General features: G+C 41.9%; 1 protein-coding gene across 3 annotated transcripts in view; it reads left to right on the forward strand.

Annotated features, from left to right (window-relative positions):
- Positions 1 to 19,757, forward strand: part of LOC102314191 (helicase ARIP4) — a 79,860-nt gene that overhangs the window by 51,868 nt on the left and 8,235 nt on the right. For all 3 annotated transcript variants that reach the window (XM_014338990.2, XM_014338992.2, XM_014338991.2), the window contains 12 exons: positions 9,511 to 9,754; positions 12,374 to 12,507; positions 12,735 to 12,908; positions 15,947 to 16,164; positions 16,336 to 16,518; positions 17,049 to 17,182; positions 17,921 to 18,117; positions 18,274 to 18,477; positions 18,566 to 18,704; positions 18,787 to 18,964; positions 19,075 to 19,287; positions 19,509 to 19,627. In XM_014338990.2, the coding sequence (XP_014194476.1) occupies positions 9,511 to 9,754; positions 12,374 to 12,507; positions 12,735 to 12,908; positions 15,947 to 16,164; positions 16,336 to 16,518; positions 17,049 to 17,182; positions 17,921 to 18,117; positions 18,274 to 18,477; positions 18,566 to 18,704; positions 18,787 to 18,964; positions 19,075 to 19,287; positions 19,509 to 19,627 (2,137 nt within the window). The remainder of the gene's footprint in view (positions 1 to 9,510; positions 9,755 to 12,373; positions 12,508 to 12,734; positions 12,909 to 15,946; positions 16,165 to 16,335; positions 16,519 to 17,048; positions 17,183 to 17,920; positions 18,118 to 18,273; positions 18,478 to 18,565; positions 18,705 to 18,786; positions 18,965 to 19,074; positions 19,288 to 19,508; positions 19,628 to 19,757) is intronic.

The raw sequence follows: 19,757 nt of genomic DNA on the forward strand, positions 1-19,757 counted from the left end.
CCTTCTCGTCGGACCAGCCTTAGCGGCGGTGGCCTGGCTGTCTGTTGGGGAGCAACTTTTTCCCTTTGTGAGATTCGGACTGCGTAAATGAGAAAGCAGGAAGTCATTTAATAAAGCAGGTCGTCTTATTGGACCTCCACCTGAACACAAATAGAAGTTTTGTCTTATGTATACTTTAACTCTTTACACAGCAGACTGACCTTGTCAACATATTCATCAATGACCCATCTCCAGTTTGGATCCGTTATTTACGTTTCCACTCGAAACAGTATGTTGAACTGGAAGCTGTTATTTACTTCTGATAACAATCAAACTTTTTGTTTTGAGTTTGTCAGTTTTTAACATATTTTCCATCATGTTCTAGTTTACTAGGAATCTCTGAATAGTTGGGCCACAAGCCAAGCCTAAATCACACTTGATGGTATAATTTAGCAGCCATTATATGAAGGTAGATCTTATCTCCAAGCCTCTCTGAAACTGCGATTTTTAATCTCAATTCTAAAGTTATGTTTGCAATACCAACTCAGATTAACTTGAAGTGAAAAAGAACAATGGCAGTTAAACAAGTAGGAGGATGGTTTCATTTCTTTTGTTCAGAGGGTCTTGGATTTCTGGCAGGTTACTACTAAAAGAAAAAAATATGAACTTCTAGCATAGGAAATAAGATTTTTTTTTAAATTGATTTCTGCATTTTGTCATTTAAAAATGTGCAGTGAAAGATTTCCTTCACTTCACTTGCGGTGCTCCTGTATTTTCAAGTGAAATTCTACAAATTGCATCGGCTTTCAGTTAGCGTGAAGCAAAATCTTAGCCCTGAGTGAAAATTGGAGGCCAAAAAAGGCCATCAGCCAAGAAACAAGTGAAAATAAGCAAAAACTTGTACCAATTCTCACCATTTTATTTCTTGCCTTAGCCCCCAGTTACATGCGAGATCAATAATTGGCCATCTTTCAATTGGGCCACTTGGCAGATGTGTATTCCCCAACGTCTTTGCTGGTACTGGAATGCGACTGTGGCCACAAAGAGGTATATGGTGCTGCACCTAAGACATCCTCGTGATTTCTTTGGTTGATAGCAGAGGGCTTTGGTGAAAATGTGGAAACTAAGAAACCAGAACAGAATAGAGACCATTTGTCTTCGAAGTTTAAGGGGCACCAGTTGAAACGAGCTGGCTGCTGAGGTAAGGCGATACATTTACTTTGAAGGTGAACGTACGGTATTATGCATTATGTTGTTTGTATTACACTTTTTTCAAGCTTTACTACCACTCTGCTAGTGGGTTAGCAGGTGTTTGCAGACAAGTTTTCCATGCAAATTACAGGTGACTGCTGCAGGCTGCCGGTGACCAAAACAATCACCAGCAAGTTTTTGCTGCAACAGCCTCTCCAAACCTCCAGCAAACACTCAGCAACCAGTTGGGGAATGCACATTTTTCCCTCGAGACTGGAGGTTCCCACGGGGTAGCGGATCAGTCAATAGGTCTGTGTGACTGAAGCCTTATAAGTTTTCTGTGATTATATTTGGATCTACCCTGACAAATTCATCTCTATTTACACATAAGCGCTTATTAAAAAAAATATCACCCGAGCTTTTAGTTTCTTATATTTGACGACCTAAGTACCTTCTATGCATCCATCCACTTATGCTTGCCCTGATCAGGATTTCTTTAGTAGAGGATAAACCTTCATCAGCATCATCAGTGAAAACGTACAGCACATTGTTGTTTGATATGAAGCATCGTGCCAGTAATCAGCTTGCAAGTCAGACCGATGGAATTACAGCTTCTAATGACAGCAGAGATTGTTTTATAAATGGATGTCAGCATGGGGCCAATTGTGTACAAGTGAGACTCACTGATGAGGAAAGAAATCCAGCGAAGGAGGAGGAGAACAAGTGACAGGTGAGTGCGATGAGGTGGAAGCAGGATTAGATGGGAAGGGGAGGGGTGAGAAAATGAGAAGCAGGAAAGGACAAGTGTGAAGATGGTGCATCTCTGATTTCATGCAGAGCTGCATTTGGAGTGGAGAAAGTGAATAAATGAGCTGATAGCTAGTAAAGCAAGTGTAGGCTCAAATGTTTAGTATGCACTCTAACAAAGGTTTAATTTTTAAAAAAGTAATGAAAAAATGGTCAGGAATAGCCATAATAATTTAAAAATATCAATACATGAATTGCATTTAAAACCACTTAATTTCAAATAGCTTTTCACTTTTCAAATAAATAAAACTTGCCAGTTACAAAAAAGCATTTTTATTTAAGCATGGCTTACTACTTGCTTCTTGCCTCTAATTCTTGTTGCGTCACAAAGTTGCCCTGTTTTACAGGCATTTTAAAAGTCTGTGATGTTACACAATTTACATTGCAGTTTTTCCAAACATGTTGAATAACTGCAAGAGAATTTGTGGTTCTCGGTAAAGGGGTTTAAAATTGATTCTTTTTTCCACCAGCACTTGTCCAGCTGAGCCTCTCGGGACAGCGTTAAATGAGACGATTAGATGAATCATTTAGATGCTCTGTTACTATAAATATTCTATTCTTCTATTTTCTATGTACTTCCTGGAATACCACGTTTGAATAATAATACAGTTTGTCCTCTCTGTGTGTTTGTGTCTCTGTGCACGTAAAACGTGTGACGCAGAGGATTCTCCACCGCGTAGTAGTAAATATGTGCCATCATCTGTAATCTGCTTACACAGACAGCAGCTGGCCAATGACGGGTCGCGACACAGACAGATTGTCCACTTTAGCCTTTCTTTCTTTCTTTTTACGAGGCAAGAAAAAGATTGAAAGCTTTTTTTAATGTTTTAATCTTCAAAGGACATTAGACCCTAAAAACATCCTCAGGTCTCACCATTCCTTGAATGTCTGACTTGATGGAAGTTGGTATGTAGGTCAGAACCTCATATTTCCTGTGTGAGGCTGTGTTTGTGTGCATCTCTCTAAGCTCGCCCTCAGATGTCTCAGGTCATGATTTATAGATGCAATTGAATCTCATGCAGGTGTCGGATCTCAAACTAAATTGGGGTCATCGTCAGTTCATTGTTAATAGAGAAGCTCGGGAAAATGGTACTCGACGACTTCGGAGAGTACCAATCTTTACTCCCAGTTTTAGTTCAAGGTCCAGACTTCTATCCATCTTTTCTTTTTTGCCAGAGAAGTTTTTTTTGAGAAGCAAAGACAGATTACAGAAGAATCTGCAGTCTGCCATCTGTTTTTCTCACTTATGGGCAAAACCTTGGCATCGCTAACTTGTCAGTTTTTTCAGAGCCAAGAAAACAGCCTGTACCACTAATGGCTCTCGAGAAAAACAAGACTTTATGAGGGGACTGATGCGTTATACTGCTGTTAGTACATATTTGTAGGTAATTCTCTTTGGTTACTCTTTTTAACCCTGTAGTTTTAACCTTTCCTGTTCTTCTGCCTCCTCACTTTAAGAAATTGACACATTAGGAGTTGCCATTTACTTCACATAAACACACACACAGAGTTCTTTGGCACACTTATGTCTGTATGTTCGGCAGCATAGTGCGAAGAGTTATATAAACACTTACATGCATTGATGTGGTTATATAAACTTGGTAAGCAGAAGATGTTTCTTCTCTGCAACCCCACTCAGACACTCATACGTGTCACACCAACCATGAATCTGTTGCCGGTGGCCTTGCATTCTGTCGAGGCTCGTATCTCTCAAGAACATGTTGTGTTGTCTTTTGTGAGGAGCGCTGGGTCTCGAGCCCACAGGGAGTGTCCAACTAAACGAATTAATGGCTTAGAAAATGTGCTGCGGGTGCTGCTCACCCTGTGACGCTCGCTGGTCCCGGTGAGTCAGCATTTCATCAAGACACTGAATTACTTTCTTTCCCAGCTCTATCGTGACGGAGGTTGAGCTTTCATCACGTTTCACACTTTGCTTTGACTAATTTTACCCACATATTGTCACAGTTGTTTTCTGCTCCTCGTGGCTTCGCAGCAAACTGATGGTTTAAATCAGTCACCTAGCAACAGTCAGCTCTCCAACTCTGATTCTCACCTTGAGATAACGCCTCAGCTGGCCTTCTGCACAAGGGAGGGTTTTTTTTAATTAGGTGGGCGGGTCTTGGATGCTGAATTTAGATCAGAACTGAAACTGTGTAGTTACTGCGTTTGAAGTGTGTGTGTGGGGGGGTTGCTATAACTCATGTTCTGAACTGAAAGAGTTTTCAGATTCTCATGAACCAAGCAATCATTTAATTAAAACATACTGATAATAAAAGCTGGTGTGACGCTTGGGGTTACGCTCTGTGTGTGACAAACTCTGTCGTTATTGCGTTAGATATGCAAGTCTACCACATCTCATGGACCTCCAAAACTCTTACAGCTATAACCACATGTTTATGCTCTTTTGAGTGAGCATATTTGGTCTGCTATGTGTATAGATATGCTGGTATGACTATATGTGTTCTCCAATATGTGCCGATTTTAAATCTTCCCAAAATAATGCAGAAAGGGGTTTGTTTGACATGGTGCGATCTCCTAGTTTGCCCATCTAAACCCTTCAAACCCCACTTTTTACAATTACAGCACATGCCATGTAAACCTCTGTCTTCAAGTGAAATCATTAGGTTGCGAAATAAACTGTACATCTAGAATATCGTCCACTATTTAGATATCAGGTTGTTTTATTTAATACCAATTGGCCTTTCTCCTACTCATGGCAACACTAATCTTTAGTGTTGAGATTTATTTATGTTCATTTCATCAGAAATCATAAATAAAATCTTTAGTGTGCTGAAGTGGAAAGTAGCATGGAAATAATAAGCCACCAAATGGTAATATGCTACTCAAACTGGATTTCCTGCTTCCTTGTAACTGACAGGTTATTGGTTTTTAGACATAATGGAGAATAGACCTGAGAAATTGAATCTGTGAGCAGTTTGGCAGGAGTTGCTGATACTGGAGGGAATCAGGTGATGAGGCACAAAGCAAAGGCCATTTGATGCAATTGCGATCCATATTGCATTATGTAATATGTTTGTGTCTGACTTCCTGCAGCCGATGACATTTATCTTCGCCGGCTATTTTGATTGGAGTGCTTCCAAACTCGTCCTCACAGAGTTATGTGCACAGCACTCAAGACGCAAGTGTACGTTAGCAAAGCATGATTCAGGAGAGGCTTTTGCTTCCTCGGGCCCTCGGCAGAGAGTATTGAACAGTTTATCTGTTATATAAGTTATTTTTGCACATTTATGCGAGCGTGTTGTATAACCTGTCGGGCCGTAATGCAACGAGATTCTCCCCCCATGTGTGCGTTCGCGAATCTGTGTATGGGTCTGTACATCTTCCTGTATATATGAGAGGCACTTCATCGTGACAGCTTCCAGATTGCTCTCTGAAACACGCTGTTACAGCTGCACGGTGCTCTGTTTTCTGTTCATGTTAAAGTCCCAGCTCGGCTTTCACCTTGACATCTCTAATTTCTCAAAGTTGAGTTTAAACCCACAAAAAACAGTTAATATTCTAGTGACACGATGAGAGGATATAGAGAATGGATAAATATTCTGTAGATGTGCAATCTTTTTCCCTTCCCTTAGAAACTAGTGACATGGCTGAATAGCAGCTTGTGTTCAAAGCTGCTACTTTTAAAATTCCTTCGGTTATTACTTAATAAATCACAGTATCTCTGCAGTAAAGTTTATTTTTGTAATCTTTTAGACAAACGTACTTTATTCTTTGACACTGCACTAAAAACAGTAAATGGGAGAATTTAATTTTTTTGCCATTTCAAACCTTCAAGATTATAAACACATTATCAGATGGCAAACAGCAAAGCACCATGAGCCGGATGCTGTTTGCGTCTCCTTTTGTCTTCCAGCCGCTCTCAAAGCCAACCGGAGGTCCTTTTCCCATAAAAACAAGATGAATTTCTCCAGTAAAACCATTAAAGGGCCGTTAAATGTTTGGACTCAGTAACTGTAGCCAATCTGCTAATGGCCCCTTCCAGTGAATTCTCATTCTCCATTTAAGTTTTACTGGAAATGGCAATTATGTACCACATTTTTATTTCTTAAGTGAAAACAGGTGTGCTATGCCAGAGTGTTGTTATTTTATTTATTTTACTTTTTTGGGTTTTATTTGCAATAATTTTATTAGTTTGTGCTGCATGATATGTACTAAAACACACACACACTGGAAAACATTGGAAATGTTCATTTCATTTGACTTCACTTTGCTGTCACAGACAGAGCTAGTACAATGGATTTCACAGCATCAGTGAGGGCAGAACAAACACAGCAGTGCATACCAGTCCCTGGCCTTATATGCCCTCAGAGCTTTGTGCGCGCTTGCTCATTCATTCACTGTTAAGGAAAGCAAACTTTATACTTGAAATGGATCTCGGATAAACACAGTCACCTCAAGATCGGGTAGTGCGCAAATCGAGTGTGACGCCATGTGTGGAGGCGGGTGTGTCTATCAACTAATAAAATCATATTTGTCTTTGTGGCAAACGGTTCCTGAACGTCCTGTCCTCTTGACCCCAAAGAAAACAACCCTGTTTCCCAGAATGTGTGTGCGTGTGTGTGTGTGCGTGTGTGTGTGTGTGCCAAACACCACCGTGTTTTATTTTTTTTAACATGTCCGTGATTGTCTTTCCCGTCCCGCACTGAAGTGCATCTCTCTTTCCCTTTCAGTCGTGACCTCACTTTCATCTCTGTCCCCTTTCCTATTTCCCTTGCTATTCCCACCCCCTCAGTCTGTGTGTTTGTGGTGACGTTGAGGCTCTGTGCATTTCAGGATCTGTTATATAACTGTTGTGTAAGGTTGAAGGGAGGGAAATTCAGGGTAGAGAGGGTAATCGAGTGAATGGAGGGGGAAAAAAAGCATGTGGTGAACAAGGTGAGCAATTAAAGCCAAACAATAGAATGATGTCGGTCACAAACGACTGAACAGACGTCATAGTGGGTGTCTGATTCCTTGGCTTTTGTATGGGGCCTGTAGAAAGAACGTAGTCAAAACCTTGGATTAAAAAGCCAAAAACTGACGTGACTGGGTTGAAGACATCACAGATGTGATTGGTTTCATTTTCTACTGTAGCTCTTCAAGTCAAGAGCTTTTCATTTAGTTCCTTTTATTATAGTGTGCTTTGTTATCTTCATTTATGCCTTTCTCAAAGCTTACTGTCTGCGCTGTGCAGTCTGCAGGCTTTTGGTTCTGTAAGGCAGCAGGTTGGCTCAGCAGGGCTTTGACCTGATGCTAATATGACCACGAACTGATATAATGCTGAAATAATGATTAACATGCTGTGGGAACATAATGCTTTGGGAATGAGTTTACCAGTATTTGGTCATAAATTCAAGTATTGACTGACTTTGATTTGAAAAAATATATAAATAAAGTTCATTATGGAGCCGGGGGAGTGTTTATAGATAACTGTGTGTCAGCATATTTTAAAGATGTGATGATTTCTATTGGATGAGGGCAGACATTGACCTGGTGCCGACACACGAGAATTCACGGACACGTGAATTAATAGTTGTGTGGAAATTCCTCATGAAACCCTCATGACGATAGCAGGGGGGGGGATTTCTATTCATATTGGACCTGTTTTGGGGTTTTTAAATCTGTAATCTGGCTGTGGTCTGTATCTTCAAATCTCAAAAAGGTTGTGAACCCTTGAAAGCTGTGATTGTATTGAGTTTTTTTCCGCTCTTAACTTGATTTCACTATTAGCGGTAACATGAGACACACAAGCGTACGACACTCACACAGACACGCTAAGGGCTGAGATGAGCTGGTGTCATTAGCAGCCAGATCGAGAAGTTTGTTATCGCACTGATGGACTGAAGGGGCGTTTTATGTAAGTTGTTTTTCAATTCGCAGTGAGCTCATAGCAGCCTCCATTTTCCATTATGTTAAGGATGTGTGTCTGTCTGCCCGTGCGCATGCGTGTCCACGTTCTGATGCTGCCAGGTATCATGCACTGAACATGCTTTCTTTGTGCGTGTGTGTGTGTGTGTGTGTGTGTGTGTGTGTGTGTGTTTGCAGCATTTCCTTGTTTGTCCTGGCAGATTCTTAGCTGGAATGCCATCTACATTTCCCTGTGTGCATTGGATATTTATGTATTGATTCATATTCCTATGTGAACACTTGTCCTCTAAAGTGTGCGTGTGTGTGTGTGTGTGTGTGTGTGTGTGTGTGTGTCCTGTCTTGTGTTTCATAAGCCATCCATATTTATGATCCAGCTCTTACATAAGCCCCAGATCTGGTTCAGTGTGTTTCTGGCAGAACAACTGAGAGGGAGAGGAGGAGGAGAGAAGAAGAAGAAAGGTGAAAGTGAAATCCAGACAGATTGAGAGTAGAAGAAACAGAAGTGGAACTTAAGACAAGTTTGCAAAAAACACTGATGAATTGAAATTGAGCAATCGGAGCGCAGTTGTGATTTTTTTTGGATTGAAAACTGTTTCGACTCTTGCGCTTTAAGAAGAACTTTGTTCGTTGTATTTGAAAACTTAAGTCCTGACAGGCTGCCATCCACCGGTCAAAGTTTCCATTTTAAACACAGCCATGATTGAAAAGAAGCTCAAAGGCAATAACTACAAAATCTAATAATTGCTAACAAAACTTGTGACCAACATTATATTTACCCATTTAAATAAAGTTTAATTATTTGTGGCGGCTAGGAGCTGCTAGCTGAGCAGAGAGACCAGGTCATCGGATATTTGGAACGTTAGTTCTTCAATTCCTGGTTGCTCCAGTCTGTTTTGTCTGTACATGGACAAATGTGTTTACCAGCACAAAAGAGAAAAGGTGAACAAAACAACCGAATGGGAGGATCAGCACGCTCAACTTGAGATTGCTGCAATCACCTAATAGTTTAACGATTTATGACACCAGCAGTTATAATTAATAGGTGTGCAGCTCAGTGTAGGCTCATTTCTGAGAACAGAGAGGAGGTGGCTGCACATGGCTAAAAGAAAGCTCTTAATGATAATGAGTGCCGTGAATATGGAAGTTTCTAATGTATTAAGTTATTTTAGTTATTTGAGATATAAAGCTGTTTCACGCCATTTCCCCGGAGTCATCAAAGTATTATAAAACACTCTGTTATACAAGCCTTTCAGCTGTTGTGACTTTGCAGACATTGGATTTTTCCAAAATCCTCTGCGGCTCTGACCTTCATTAGCGCTGCATGCTTCTCGTTTGTGAAAGTAGCGCCTGAAACAGTTTGATTTTTGATTTTGTGTTTTCCCCCCATATATGACGAGGGAAGTAGCAGGTAGCCACAACATTAAAATCACTAACAGGTTAAGTAAATAACCCTTCAATCTTCTGACCTGCACAAAATTAAGATGGTGGCGTTACAGCTATGGTTTGTCAGTCTCTTATGTGCAACAGTTTGACATCACCATTAAATTCAGACTGCAAAGCAGGTGAAGATCTGTGGGAACTCCATTCAGGATCTATTTTATATTGTGTGAGTTTTAAACTTTTGTTGCTAAACCTGAATTGACAGTTCTTGTCCTCCCCTTACAGACCAGTCCCACAGCGCCTCCTTCAGCTCCGAGAATGAGGCTCAGGGCGGCAACCCTGCTGTGTGGCAGTGCACCCCTCCCCCATCTACCTCACCTACGGCGGAGACGCCGGCTCACCCTCCCTCCTCTCAGCCCGGGTCAAGACCCCACTCCAGGCCGGCAAGCCAAAGCCCCACCCCTCCCTCGGCCCTGACAGGAACCAAGAAGAGGAGCTCCAAACCTGCGCACATGAGACGCAACATCAGGTACAGTTAACTCTGGTCTCAGTCACAGTTCAAACAGAGTCAACTAAAAGAAACCGATTTCTATCATGTCCTATTTAAGTTACGATCAGCTTTGTCACAAAAGGCAGAATCCATTTCGCAGCTTAGGTACTAATTGAATGTTGAATTGAAGATTAAGTGATGCAAACACACACACCAAAGAAACACACTTCAGTATCCATTTTCTACTGGTGATTCAGCGTGGATGGGTACATCCAGCCTCATGCAACATTCCACTGTTTTCAGCTGTTTTTTCTTCTTCTTTTAAGAAGCAGCTATGAAAACAGATGTTCAGATATCAGACAGGTTCTGGGATTGCTTACTTTAGACTCATTTTAAACCAGATCTTTAAAAATGAGCCTTGAGTTATTGCTTGCCAAACAGTAACCAGTCAACCTTGAGATAAAAGCGATTGCTGCGCAATCCCTCGAGTAAGTTGCTGCTGAAGGGCAGAGCAAACCAACATTCACTCCGCTTATGCAACTCGTACTGTATTAGTTTTAACACCCACTGCTGGCTGGATAATAAGATTTATCCTACTGTACATATATATCCTTTATTTTTCTCCCTCTGCTCTTCCCTCATCTTAAATTTCATTTTGAAACTATCTTCCAGTTACTATTGAAATCTATCACTGATGATACATATGCTCAGTCTGCAGCTGTATTACTCCAGGCTGCAAATAAACATGGTATAGCTCAACCCCAAATATGCTGTTGCCTTTACATAACAGCCAGTTTAATATAATATCAAACATGTGTCATGGATAGAAGTTCTGGGTTTATTCCCTGCCATTACATACATATGACATATTTAACTATTTGTGTAAGAGGTGTAGGACTTTTTGTTTTATTTGCCAGTTCAAAGTTGTCCATTTTTTTTCAACAATGATTTGTTTGTTCAATATTTCTTTTTTGAATAATTAAATTATTCAGCTTTACAATTTAGTTAGTGTAAATATAGTGTAAATAACTTTATAACGCTTATTATTAATAAAAAGCATAGCATTATTGAGGCACTGCAAATTATTTTTCCCAACATTAGTTGGAGGCTATAGCAAAACTGAAACCCGTTTGTGTAAATGTGAACACTGCACTGAGTTCTCTAAATATCTTCAATTCTTTTGACATCTTAGAAAAGAATTAGCCCGGAGACACAATGTTCATTTCATCGTCCCATATTCCAGTAAGCTTTTTACCCACTGTGGAAATATAGGATCCAGAAACAACATCAGCAAACACTTAATGCATTTAGTGTGCTAGCAGTACAGCAGAAGTCAGGTATCTACCTACTAGCCTAATCAGTCAGAGTTGTGGTGAAATTTTTTTCTCTTCCAGGGAGAGGTTTTGTGGTCAGATCGGACAAAAAAGGACCGGTTTGGCCAAAACGACAAGAGTAAAGGTCAAACCTGAGAACTCTGTCCCAGCTGTCATGCATGGTGGCGGTACCATCATGCTCTGGAGCTGTTTTACTGCCAGTGGTACTGGTACGTTGCACATAGTGGAAGCAGATCAACAGCTAAATGGTTGAAACTTGGATACAGTTGGGTTTTACAACTTGACAATGATCCCAAACACAAATCAAACCTGGTTTTGGTCTGTTTAATGACTGACTGTAATGTAATCAGTCATTACATTAGAATGGCATTCCCAAAATCCTGACCGCAACCCTATTGAAAATTTGTGGACTACACATAAAAGCTGGGTCTGTTCCAGGAAACCAATTTAAATTAACGCATTTTAAATCTACCAAGAGTGATCAAATATTCAGCCAGAAGTATTCTTGTCATACTTGCTGAAAGCTACCAAAAGGGTCTGGTCGAGGGACATTTAACTAATTTAATAAAGACGGCCACATTATGTATGCTGTCCAATCATTCCATCCATCCATCCATCCATCCATTCGCTTATCCTTTTTCAGGGTTGCGGGGGGCGCTGGAGCCTATCCCAGCTGTCATAGGGCGAGAGGCGGGGTACACCCTGGACAGGTCGCCAGTCTGTCGCAGGGCCAACACACAGGGACAGACAACCATTCACACTCACATTCACTCGCACATTCACACCTAGTGGCAATTTGGGTTATCCAATTAACCTATCCCCACTAAGTGCATGTCTTTGGACGGTGGGAGGAAGCCGGAGTACCCGGAGGGAACCCACGCAAACACGGGGAGAACATGCAAACTCCACACAGAAAGACCCCGGCCTGATGTTGGAATTGAACTCAGGACCTTCTTGCTGTGCGGCAACAGTGCTAACCACCGTGCCACCGTGCTGAGCCTAGCAGTAATGGCAGTAATTTTTCCTCCAAAGCAAAACAAAGCATTTAAAAAGTCTTTGATAATTCTCTGTGGCTTTTTCGCTGAGTCACACATTTCACAGTGCGCAACTCTCTTGGTTCCAATTTATTATTAAACGCTGACTAATGTAGCTTTAAAGAAAGTAATGATGTGACTATCATAATTAAGCCCCTGCAAGTATTCCAGTGTGAGAAGAATGATTCATCAGCAATCGAACACGTGCACAGTGCAAACTGTATGGTTACAGTTTGTGAAATTCTAAAACTAGAATAAAAGCAAACCGATTTGTTGGTGTGTTTGCGCAGGAAGTTACTGAAGGAGCATCAGTTGGAGGCAGTGACCAAAGCGGCCCAGCAGGAGGAGCTGGAGAGAAGGCGCCGTCTGGAGCAGCAAGGACAACAGGATTTCCCCGTACCGCTGCTGCCCGAATACACAACTGGTGAGAGTGTGTGCACAAACATGCAAACTCGCTGCTCCATCAGACAGTAACTGTCTAAACTGTACAACAAACTGCAATTTCAAGTTTGTATCCAGGTTCTGAAAAAACGACTCTCGATTTTGCTTTCTTTTTGATCATCTCACAGCTGTTTTTTTTCTCTTTTCATCCCTCATTTGTCCCCAAATCTTCTTCCAATACTAACGTCACCTACGTAACCTTTTCTCCAGGCGATGTGACAACGCATGCGTCGTCATCGGCAACGTCAGCAGCATCTCAGCAAGAAGTGAACTCGAGCAGACGGGAGGTGATCTGTGTGGACTCGGGCAGCACGGGCATCAGTGAAGACGACAGCAAGGCTAACATACCCGCCTCTGTTAGCCCACAACACACACACAAAACAGGTAAGAGACACAGACAGAGGAAGGCAAAAAAAAAAAAGTAATGCCAAGTGTTTTAGACCAACTTAAACCAGCAGCTCAGTTCAGTTTGAACAAGAGCTTTTATTCTTATTGTCAAAGGACATCACTTGAAATCAGATGTTTCTCAAAGCAAACAGAAAAAAACTAACAGAAACAAGATGTTTGTCTGGTTCCAACGTCCCTTTTTTGTGCGTTTTATGACTGAAGAGTCGTTACTTAGCTGTGTTATTGCACGCTGTTGTTGTTTTACATTTCAAGTGAATACTTGAGGTTTCTTTCAGTCAGCATATTTCCTTTTCAGTCTTTAGAAGAAGTATTCAAAAATGCTTGTGTTAAAAAAAAATGTGAGATATATTTTAAAAAAAACTAAACACAGTTTGCATTTTGTGGACAAAGACTTGGAGTACTGACCCTTTTCTTGTAATCTCAGGGTGTACTTTACATGTATCATGGAATAATCGTAGAGGGGACGGTCGCCTAACTGGACAAAACCTTTAAAAAGCAGAATCCTTATTGTTACAAAGCCCAAACACCACAGTGTGCAGCAACTTTTAGTTTTTCGGGACATTCAGGATTTTAGTGTATTTCTTTTCCCATTCATTCCTCATCACGTTTAACAGAGGTTTGAGGGCAGATTCAACTTGCAGAAACTTGGATTTTAAGTTTAAGCCATCTGGTTATAAGCTCAAAACCATGTTAGGTCTTTAAAACTTCCAGGATCAATCTCACTTTAAGGACTGGCAGCTTCTCCAGGCTCTCAGTTTCAGCTGTGGCAGGCTGCAGACTTCCTCTTTGGGTTATTTAATTGGTTTGCCTTATTAGTGCAGAATGAAGTATTGTCCGTTTATGCTATCAGGCGTTGCACAATTGCTGTCATGACTTATGTAAAAGTGACTCATCTGTTCTACTCAAACATGTAGCAGTTACATCACAGTGTCTGTCCTACTGTTGGATTTCTTGGTACTGAAGGTACTGAAGGCTGCACAATGCAAAATCATAAAGTCATAAAACATTTTACTACAGTCGGTGTTGAGAAACAGTAGATCCACAGTGTGCAGCTTCTCTTTTTCTTTACACAACATAATGTTAAAGTTCAAGCTTGACCGTAAAGAGGGGGGTGTGTGTGTGGGGGGGGGCACACTGACCCATCAAAAGGAAATATCTCGCAACTGTAGCAGTTTGACGTTGTCTGGTGGAAACCTCACATCTCATCAGCCTTTTAAAGATTAAGCAAACCAGCCTCAATAGCCTCATGACAGGCATGCGTTTATTAAATTACACACTCTGTTTCAAAATGCTTTCTGAGCCCAGGGGTCTGGAAAGCTGACGCAGTAAAAGACTCGACAGATTGAATTTCCAGAAGAAAAAAAAAAGAAGGAAGATTTGAAAGACAGCCTGAACTTGAATATCGAATGAGGTTTTTACTCCAAAAACCACAAGTCAGCACATATTTAGGTGTCCATTCATCTGCAGAGATGAACAGAAATCAGTATTTATGTTCAACATCACGTCTGTAAACTACAGGAAGTCGTATGGGTTCTGTTTTGTGACTGCAGCTCTAGTTTCGCTCTCGCAGCTGCCTCAGTAGAGCCGCTGGAAAGGAAGCGTCCCATTATTTCAAATGAAAACTTGCTGATTACTTTACTTGTGATTAAAAAAAAGAAAAGAATCCTTCTAGGGAGGATTTTGTAAAAACATTTAAACTTAATTACTAAGTCTTACAGCACCAATTTAAACTGAGGTCAAAATTCTCCCTGCTTCCTGTAAAGGTTGTGTGTCTGTGTGTGCGTGTGTGAGTTATAAATTGCAGGGTGTTTTCGTAGATTAGCTGCCATGTGCATCAGAATATTTAGAACCTTCAGAGAGTACATCATGTACTGTTCCCTTATTGCCCGAGTGCGCACTCTCTCACAACCTCACACAGTCACAAACATTCAGAAAGCCACTCAAGGATAAACACACACGCACACAGTTTGGTATAAACACATATATTTCAGTGTCGGGGCCAGAAGATGAAGGCAAACCGTAGACACACATACCTGCAACACAAACAAATGAGGATGGGAGGGTGAGAGAGATGGCCGTGATAAACAGAGACGGTTAATATGTAGATGTGAAAGCTGAGAAAGACAAAAGCAAAGAGGAAAAAAGGCAAATGTAAGGGGGAGAGGGGAAGGGAGATGAAAGGGGAAAGTGTGGGTCTGTGTGTGTGTGTGTGGGGGCAGATCAGAGTGGGTCTGTGGAGCAATAAAGCCGGCTAATCCTGGTTATGAGCCAGAACACACTCACATAACAAACACACACACTTTCACCACAGTGGCACAGTGACATTTCTAGTTTGGGTTGCATAACCAGTCTCCCCCTCCACTCTAATCCTACTTGTATAACCAGCCATTCACTGCAGTTATATAAGCTCTCTCTCCCTCTCTCTCTCGCGCGCGCGCGCACACACACTAACATACTGACACACACCACCTCTTCCCGTTGTGCCCTCACAGGCTGCCAGCTTGTGTAACTTTAACCACTTGATACCGCTGACGTTGAATTCCTTTTTTTATCAGATATGGATTTCGGTCGTTCCATTTCCAAACGCGCACGCACGATAACCTTCGCGTTTGAAGCAGCGTCATACAAGATGCGACCAGTGACCCCTGTTACTTGACATGAATGTATGAAGGCCATTAAAAAGAAGGAGGGCTTGTTTTCATTGGAATAGCTGCTGCAAGATTTCTCAATCTTCGGCACTTGGGCCGCTGGGCCTGTTTATTCACAGTCTCTCATTCTGTGTGTCTCAAAAGTGAAACAGCCCTGCTCACCACGAAAACAGCATGAAATGCACCGATTCTTAAAGTGTTTATCATTTAACCTAGTAGAATTACCAATTTTACATAATTAATAACTTCTCCAGTTTGCAATTTCTCCTCCACCGCCAAAAACTATATATTTATATCTAGTTTTTATTGTCTCTAGATTTTAATTTTTATATGCAAGTGTTTGTGTACTCTCTCCGGCCTGCGCAGACGTCATAGATCTGAGCTCTGGCGAGGACGACTCCATCGTCCACGTTAGCGAGTCTACAGCTGAGGAAGAAGAAAGCGAGCCGAGCGACGCCCACATCAACGATGCCCTCAACCAGCCGGACGCCCAGGGGAGGGTGCTGGTCAACCTGAACCATCCGACTACAGAGGAAGACATCTTCCTGTCGCCTCAGCTGGCCAGAGCAGTGAAACCTCATCAGGTACTAATGTAGCAGCACCTAGTGTAACTTTTTGAAAAATCCAAAAAAAAGGAGAATTTATTCATTGTGTTTAAAAAGTCCTTTGATGTCAATTTTGTAAAGCCCCATAAATCCTGACCCCGGAGTTTCACTCTCTCTGCTTTTCTTATGCTGCCTCTTCCTCCTTCTCAGATTGGGGGAATCCGTTTTCTGTACGATAACCTGGTGGAGTCGGTGGAGCGCTTCAGCAGCAGCAGTGGATTCGGCTGTATCCTGGCACACAGCATGGGCCTGGGAAAAACGCTGCAGGTCATCTCCTTCATCGACGTCCTCTTCAGACGCACCCAGGCTCACACCGTGCTCGCCATCGTACCTGTAAGAACCCGCGGGTTTGATCTTGGTGTAGTAGAACGGAGAAGGATTCAATAAATGCTCAGATATATGGAAGAAGAGAAAAATCTAAGTGGATTAAATCAAAAGATATAAGTGAATAGATGAATAATAGAATAAGTGCATGGACACGTTTTGCCTGCGAGCTTTCGATCGATAGATAGAAAGTGTGTGTAAAAGTTGATGTGAAGAGAAACTCAGAGAAAAGGGCATGTTAATAAATAATGTTAAGATGTTCTGCAGCTCACGCTTGCATGAATTATTGATCGTATTTATCCTTGAGTTCTATTATCTTAAAATGATTTTGCATCAAAAGGGAAAACGAAACACAAAAAACGGAACACATTTGCTGGACTTGTGAAGCTGGAAGGCAACACGCTTGTTGCCTTTGTTTGGAGTGAGGTTTCTGAGCTGTGACTCTTATGACGTGAACAGAATTCTTATAGAAATTAGATGATAAGCTATAAGAGGGTTTGGTGATTTTTTTAATATGTATATATTTTTTGTTGTTCCAGGTGAACACCCTGCAGAACTGGCTGTCAGAGTTCAACACCTGGGTCCCGCCCCCTGAGGCTTTACCTCCAGATCCTGATCCTGCAGTGGTGACACCACGTACCTTTAAGGTTCACATTCTCAACGATGAACACAAGTGAGTAACAAACACACTTCTTTTTCTTTTTTTTTAACCTAATCCTTTTTAAGATTGGGCGCTTAAAAACAACCACATCTTTGTTGTTTTGCTCTATCACACTAGACAGAATTCAAATTGATTAAATGTTATGTAATCATCGAGGAAGAACCAAAAACAATAAAAATCCTGCAGGTTCTCTCCTCCTCACACAGACAGCAGGGTCAAAGCAGTCAGGAAGTGTTTCATTTATCTGCCTTTTAAAAAACCAAAAAGACTAAGCTGACCCTCTGGTCGGCCTGTGAGCTTAATCCCCGTCTGGCCCGTCCTTTCTCCCGTCTCTCTAGTATCTTCCCTCCCAACAGCTGCTGGATTTCTGCTGGAAAAGATTTTCTGATTCTCACGCGTATGTGAATGTCTGAAAATATTTATTTAATATAAGATAATCGGATATTATTACAGGATTTCCTCCCTTCTTTGACTCATTTTCTTCGCCTTTAGTCATACATCTCACACTTTTTCATAGGTTTCACTTAAAGGTGCTTCGAATCACATTTAAGCTCATCACTCAAAGGAAAACATGCCTCCAGCTTTCTTTCTCTTTTTTTTCTTCTTTTTTTTATTGAACTGTAATGAATGTTATCTTTTTAGGAAAACACTTTTACTTTGTGGATTGCTGCCAGGCAAAAATATATTTCATTGTCTTACCTTTGAGAAACACAAGCAGTAACCAACCTGATATCTTCTGGTGATATCCAGGAATACTACAGCCAGGGCAAAGGTGGTGGAGGACTGGGCTCGGGACGGGGGCGTGCTGCTGATGGGCTACGAGATGTATCGCCTTTTGTCACTGAAGAAGAGCTTCGTGGCTGGAAGGAAAAAGAAGAGCAAGAAAGCAGCGGGACCTGTCGTCATCGACTTGGATGAAGAGGACAGGCAGCAGGAGCTACTTAAAGGTTAGAGAGACTGGGGATGATGATAGAGGTTGCAGGACAGGAAGGACAGGACGTGAAGTAAAAATGGGAGAAATGCAAAGACTAGTTTCAGATTACAGTGCAAGAACAATCAGAATAGCAAATTAGATTAAAAATATCCTTACTTGTTCTCTGTAGGTATCGAGAAAGCTTTGGCTCGGCCCGGTCCAGACGTGGTAATCTGCGACGAAGGACATCGCATCAAGAACTGCCACGCCAGCACGTCGCAGGCTCTAAAGAACATCCGAACCAGACGCCGTGTGGTCCTCACCGGTTACCCGCTCCAGAACAACCTGATTGAATACTGGTGCATGGTCGACTTTGTCCGGCCCGATTTTCTAGGTACGGAGCAACCTGTGCCTCGTTTCAGCAGACGAGCATTAGCAGTTAATGTCAACACTGCAGCTTTTACACCCTGTGCACATTTCAGGTACGCGGCAGGAGTTCAGCAACATGTTCGAACGTCCCATTCTGAACGGCCAGTGTGTGGACAGCACGCCTCAGGACATCCAGCTGATGAGGTACAGGAGCCACGTCCTGCACAGCCTGCTGGAGGGCTTTGTACAGAGGTAAGGGTCACTGTCATTGTCCATAAAAGAAAAGCTCAGTGAGGTTTTTGCGAATATTGATTGTAATTTGTCTTTAATCCAGACGAGGCCACGATGTCCTGAAGGACCAGCTGCCTTCTAAGGAGGAGCATGTGATTCTGGTGCGTCTGTCTCCCCTGCAGAGGGCCCTCTACACAGAGTTCATGAACCGCTTCAGAGAGGCAGGAAACACGGGCTGGCTCAGCCTCAACCCGCTCAAAGCGTTTTGCGTCTGCTGCAAGGTGAGGAGTGCGAGCGTGTGTCTGGATCTCTTCAGAAACTTTGTTTCACTGGTGACGATAATGACATTTATATATAGTTTTTCTAAATATAAATTTGCGTTATTCTTCAGATTTGGAACCATCCAGATGTCCTGTACGAGGCTCTGCAGAAGGAAAACCTGGCAAGCGACCAGGATTTAGACCTTGATGACATCACCTCTACAGGACGATGTCCGGCACCAACCAATCAAAAGCCCAAGAACCTGGACAACCCTAACCCCGTCGGTGGCCTGAGCCTTAACCAGCTGCAGGAGAAAGCCAATCAGGTCATCACATATGAATGGGTACGTTGGAAGACTATTAGAAAAGTGCGATCCAATCAAAGTTAACAAATGTTGATACTGAAATTTTAAATAGTCCATGCTGTGTTCAGATGTGAGAAAACTGGCCCATAGTTCCCATCTGTAACCTCACTTTTTCAAAATCAGTGAAACTGCTTATATAGGAAAAACCTCTGAAGCTGGTCTGCAAGCAGTTTTTACAGTCTGTCTTCTCACACGGACAGGCAAAGGACATCATGACTGACTACAAGCCTGGCATCCTGGAGAACTCTGCAAAGATGGTTCTGCTGTTCCACCTGATAGAGGAGAGTGTCAGAAAGGGAGACAAACTCCTCGTCTTCAGGTAAAAGATGTAAAAAGTGCTAGGATGCAGATTTTTGATTCGAAAGAAAAAGTAATAAAAATCTTTACTTTTCAACAATTTTGCATTCCATTACTTACACTCGTGCACCTCATGGATCAGATTTCTTATC

Source organism: Haplochromis burtoni, unplaced genomic scaffold (assembly GCF_018398535.1).
Source record: "Haplochromis burtoni strain Fernald_Lab_line unplaced genomic scaffold, NCSU_Asbu1 Contig_60, whole genome shotgun sequence".
In the NCBI taxonomy this organism is placed as follows: Eukaryota; Metazoa; Chordata; class Actinopteri; order Cichliformes; family Cichlidae; genus Haplochromis; species Haplochromis burtoni.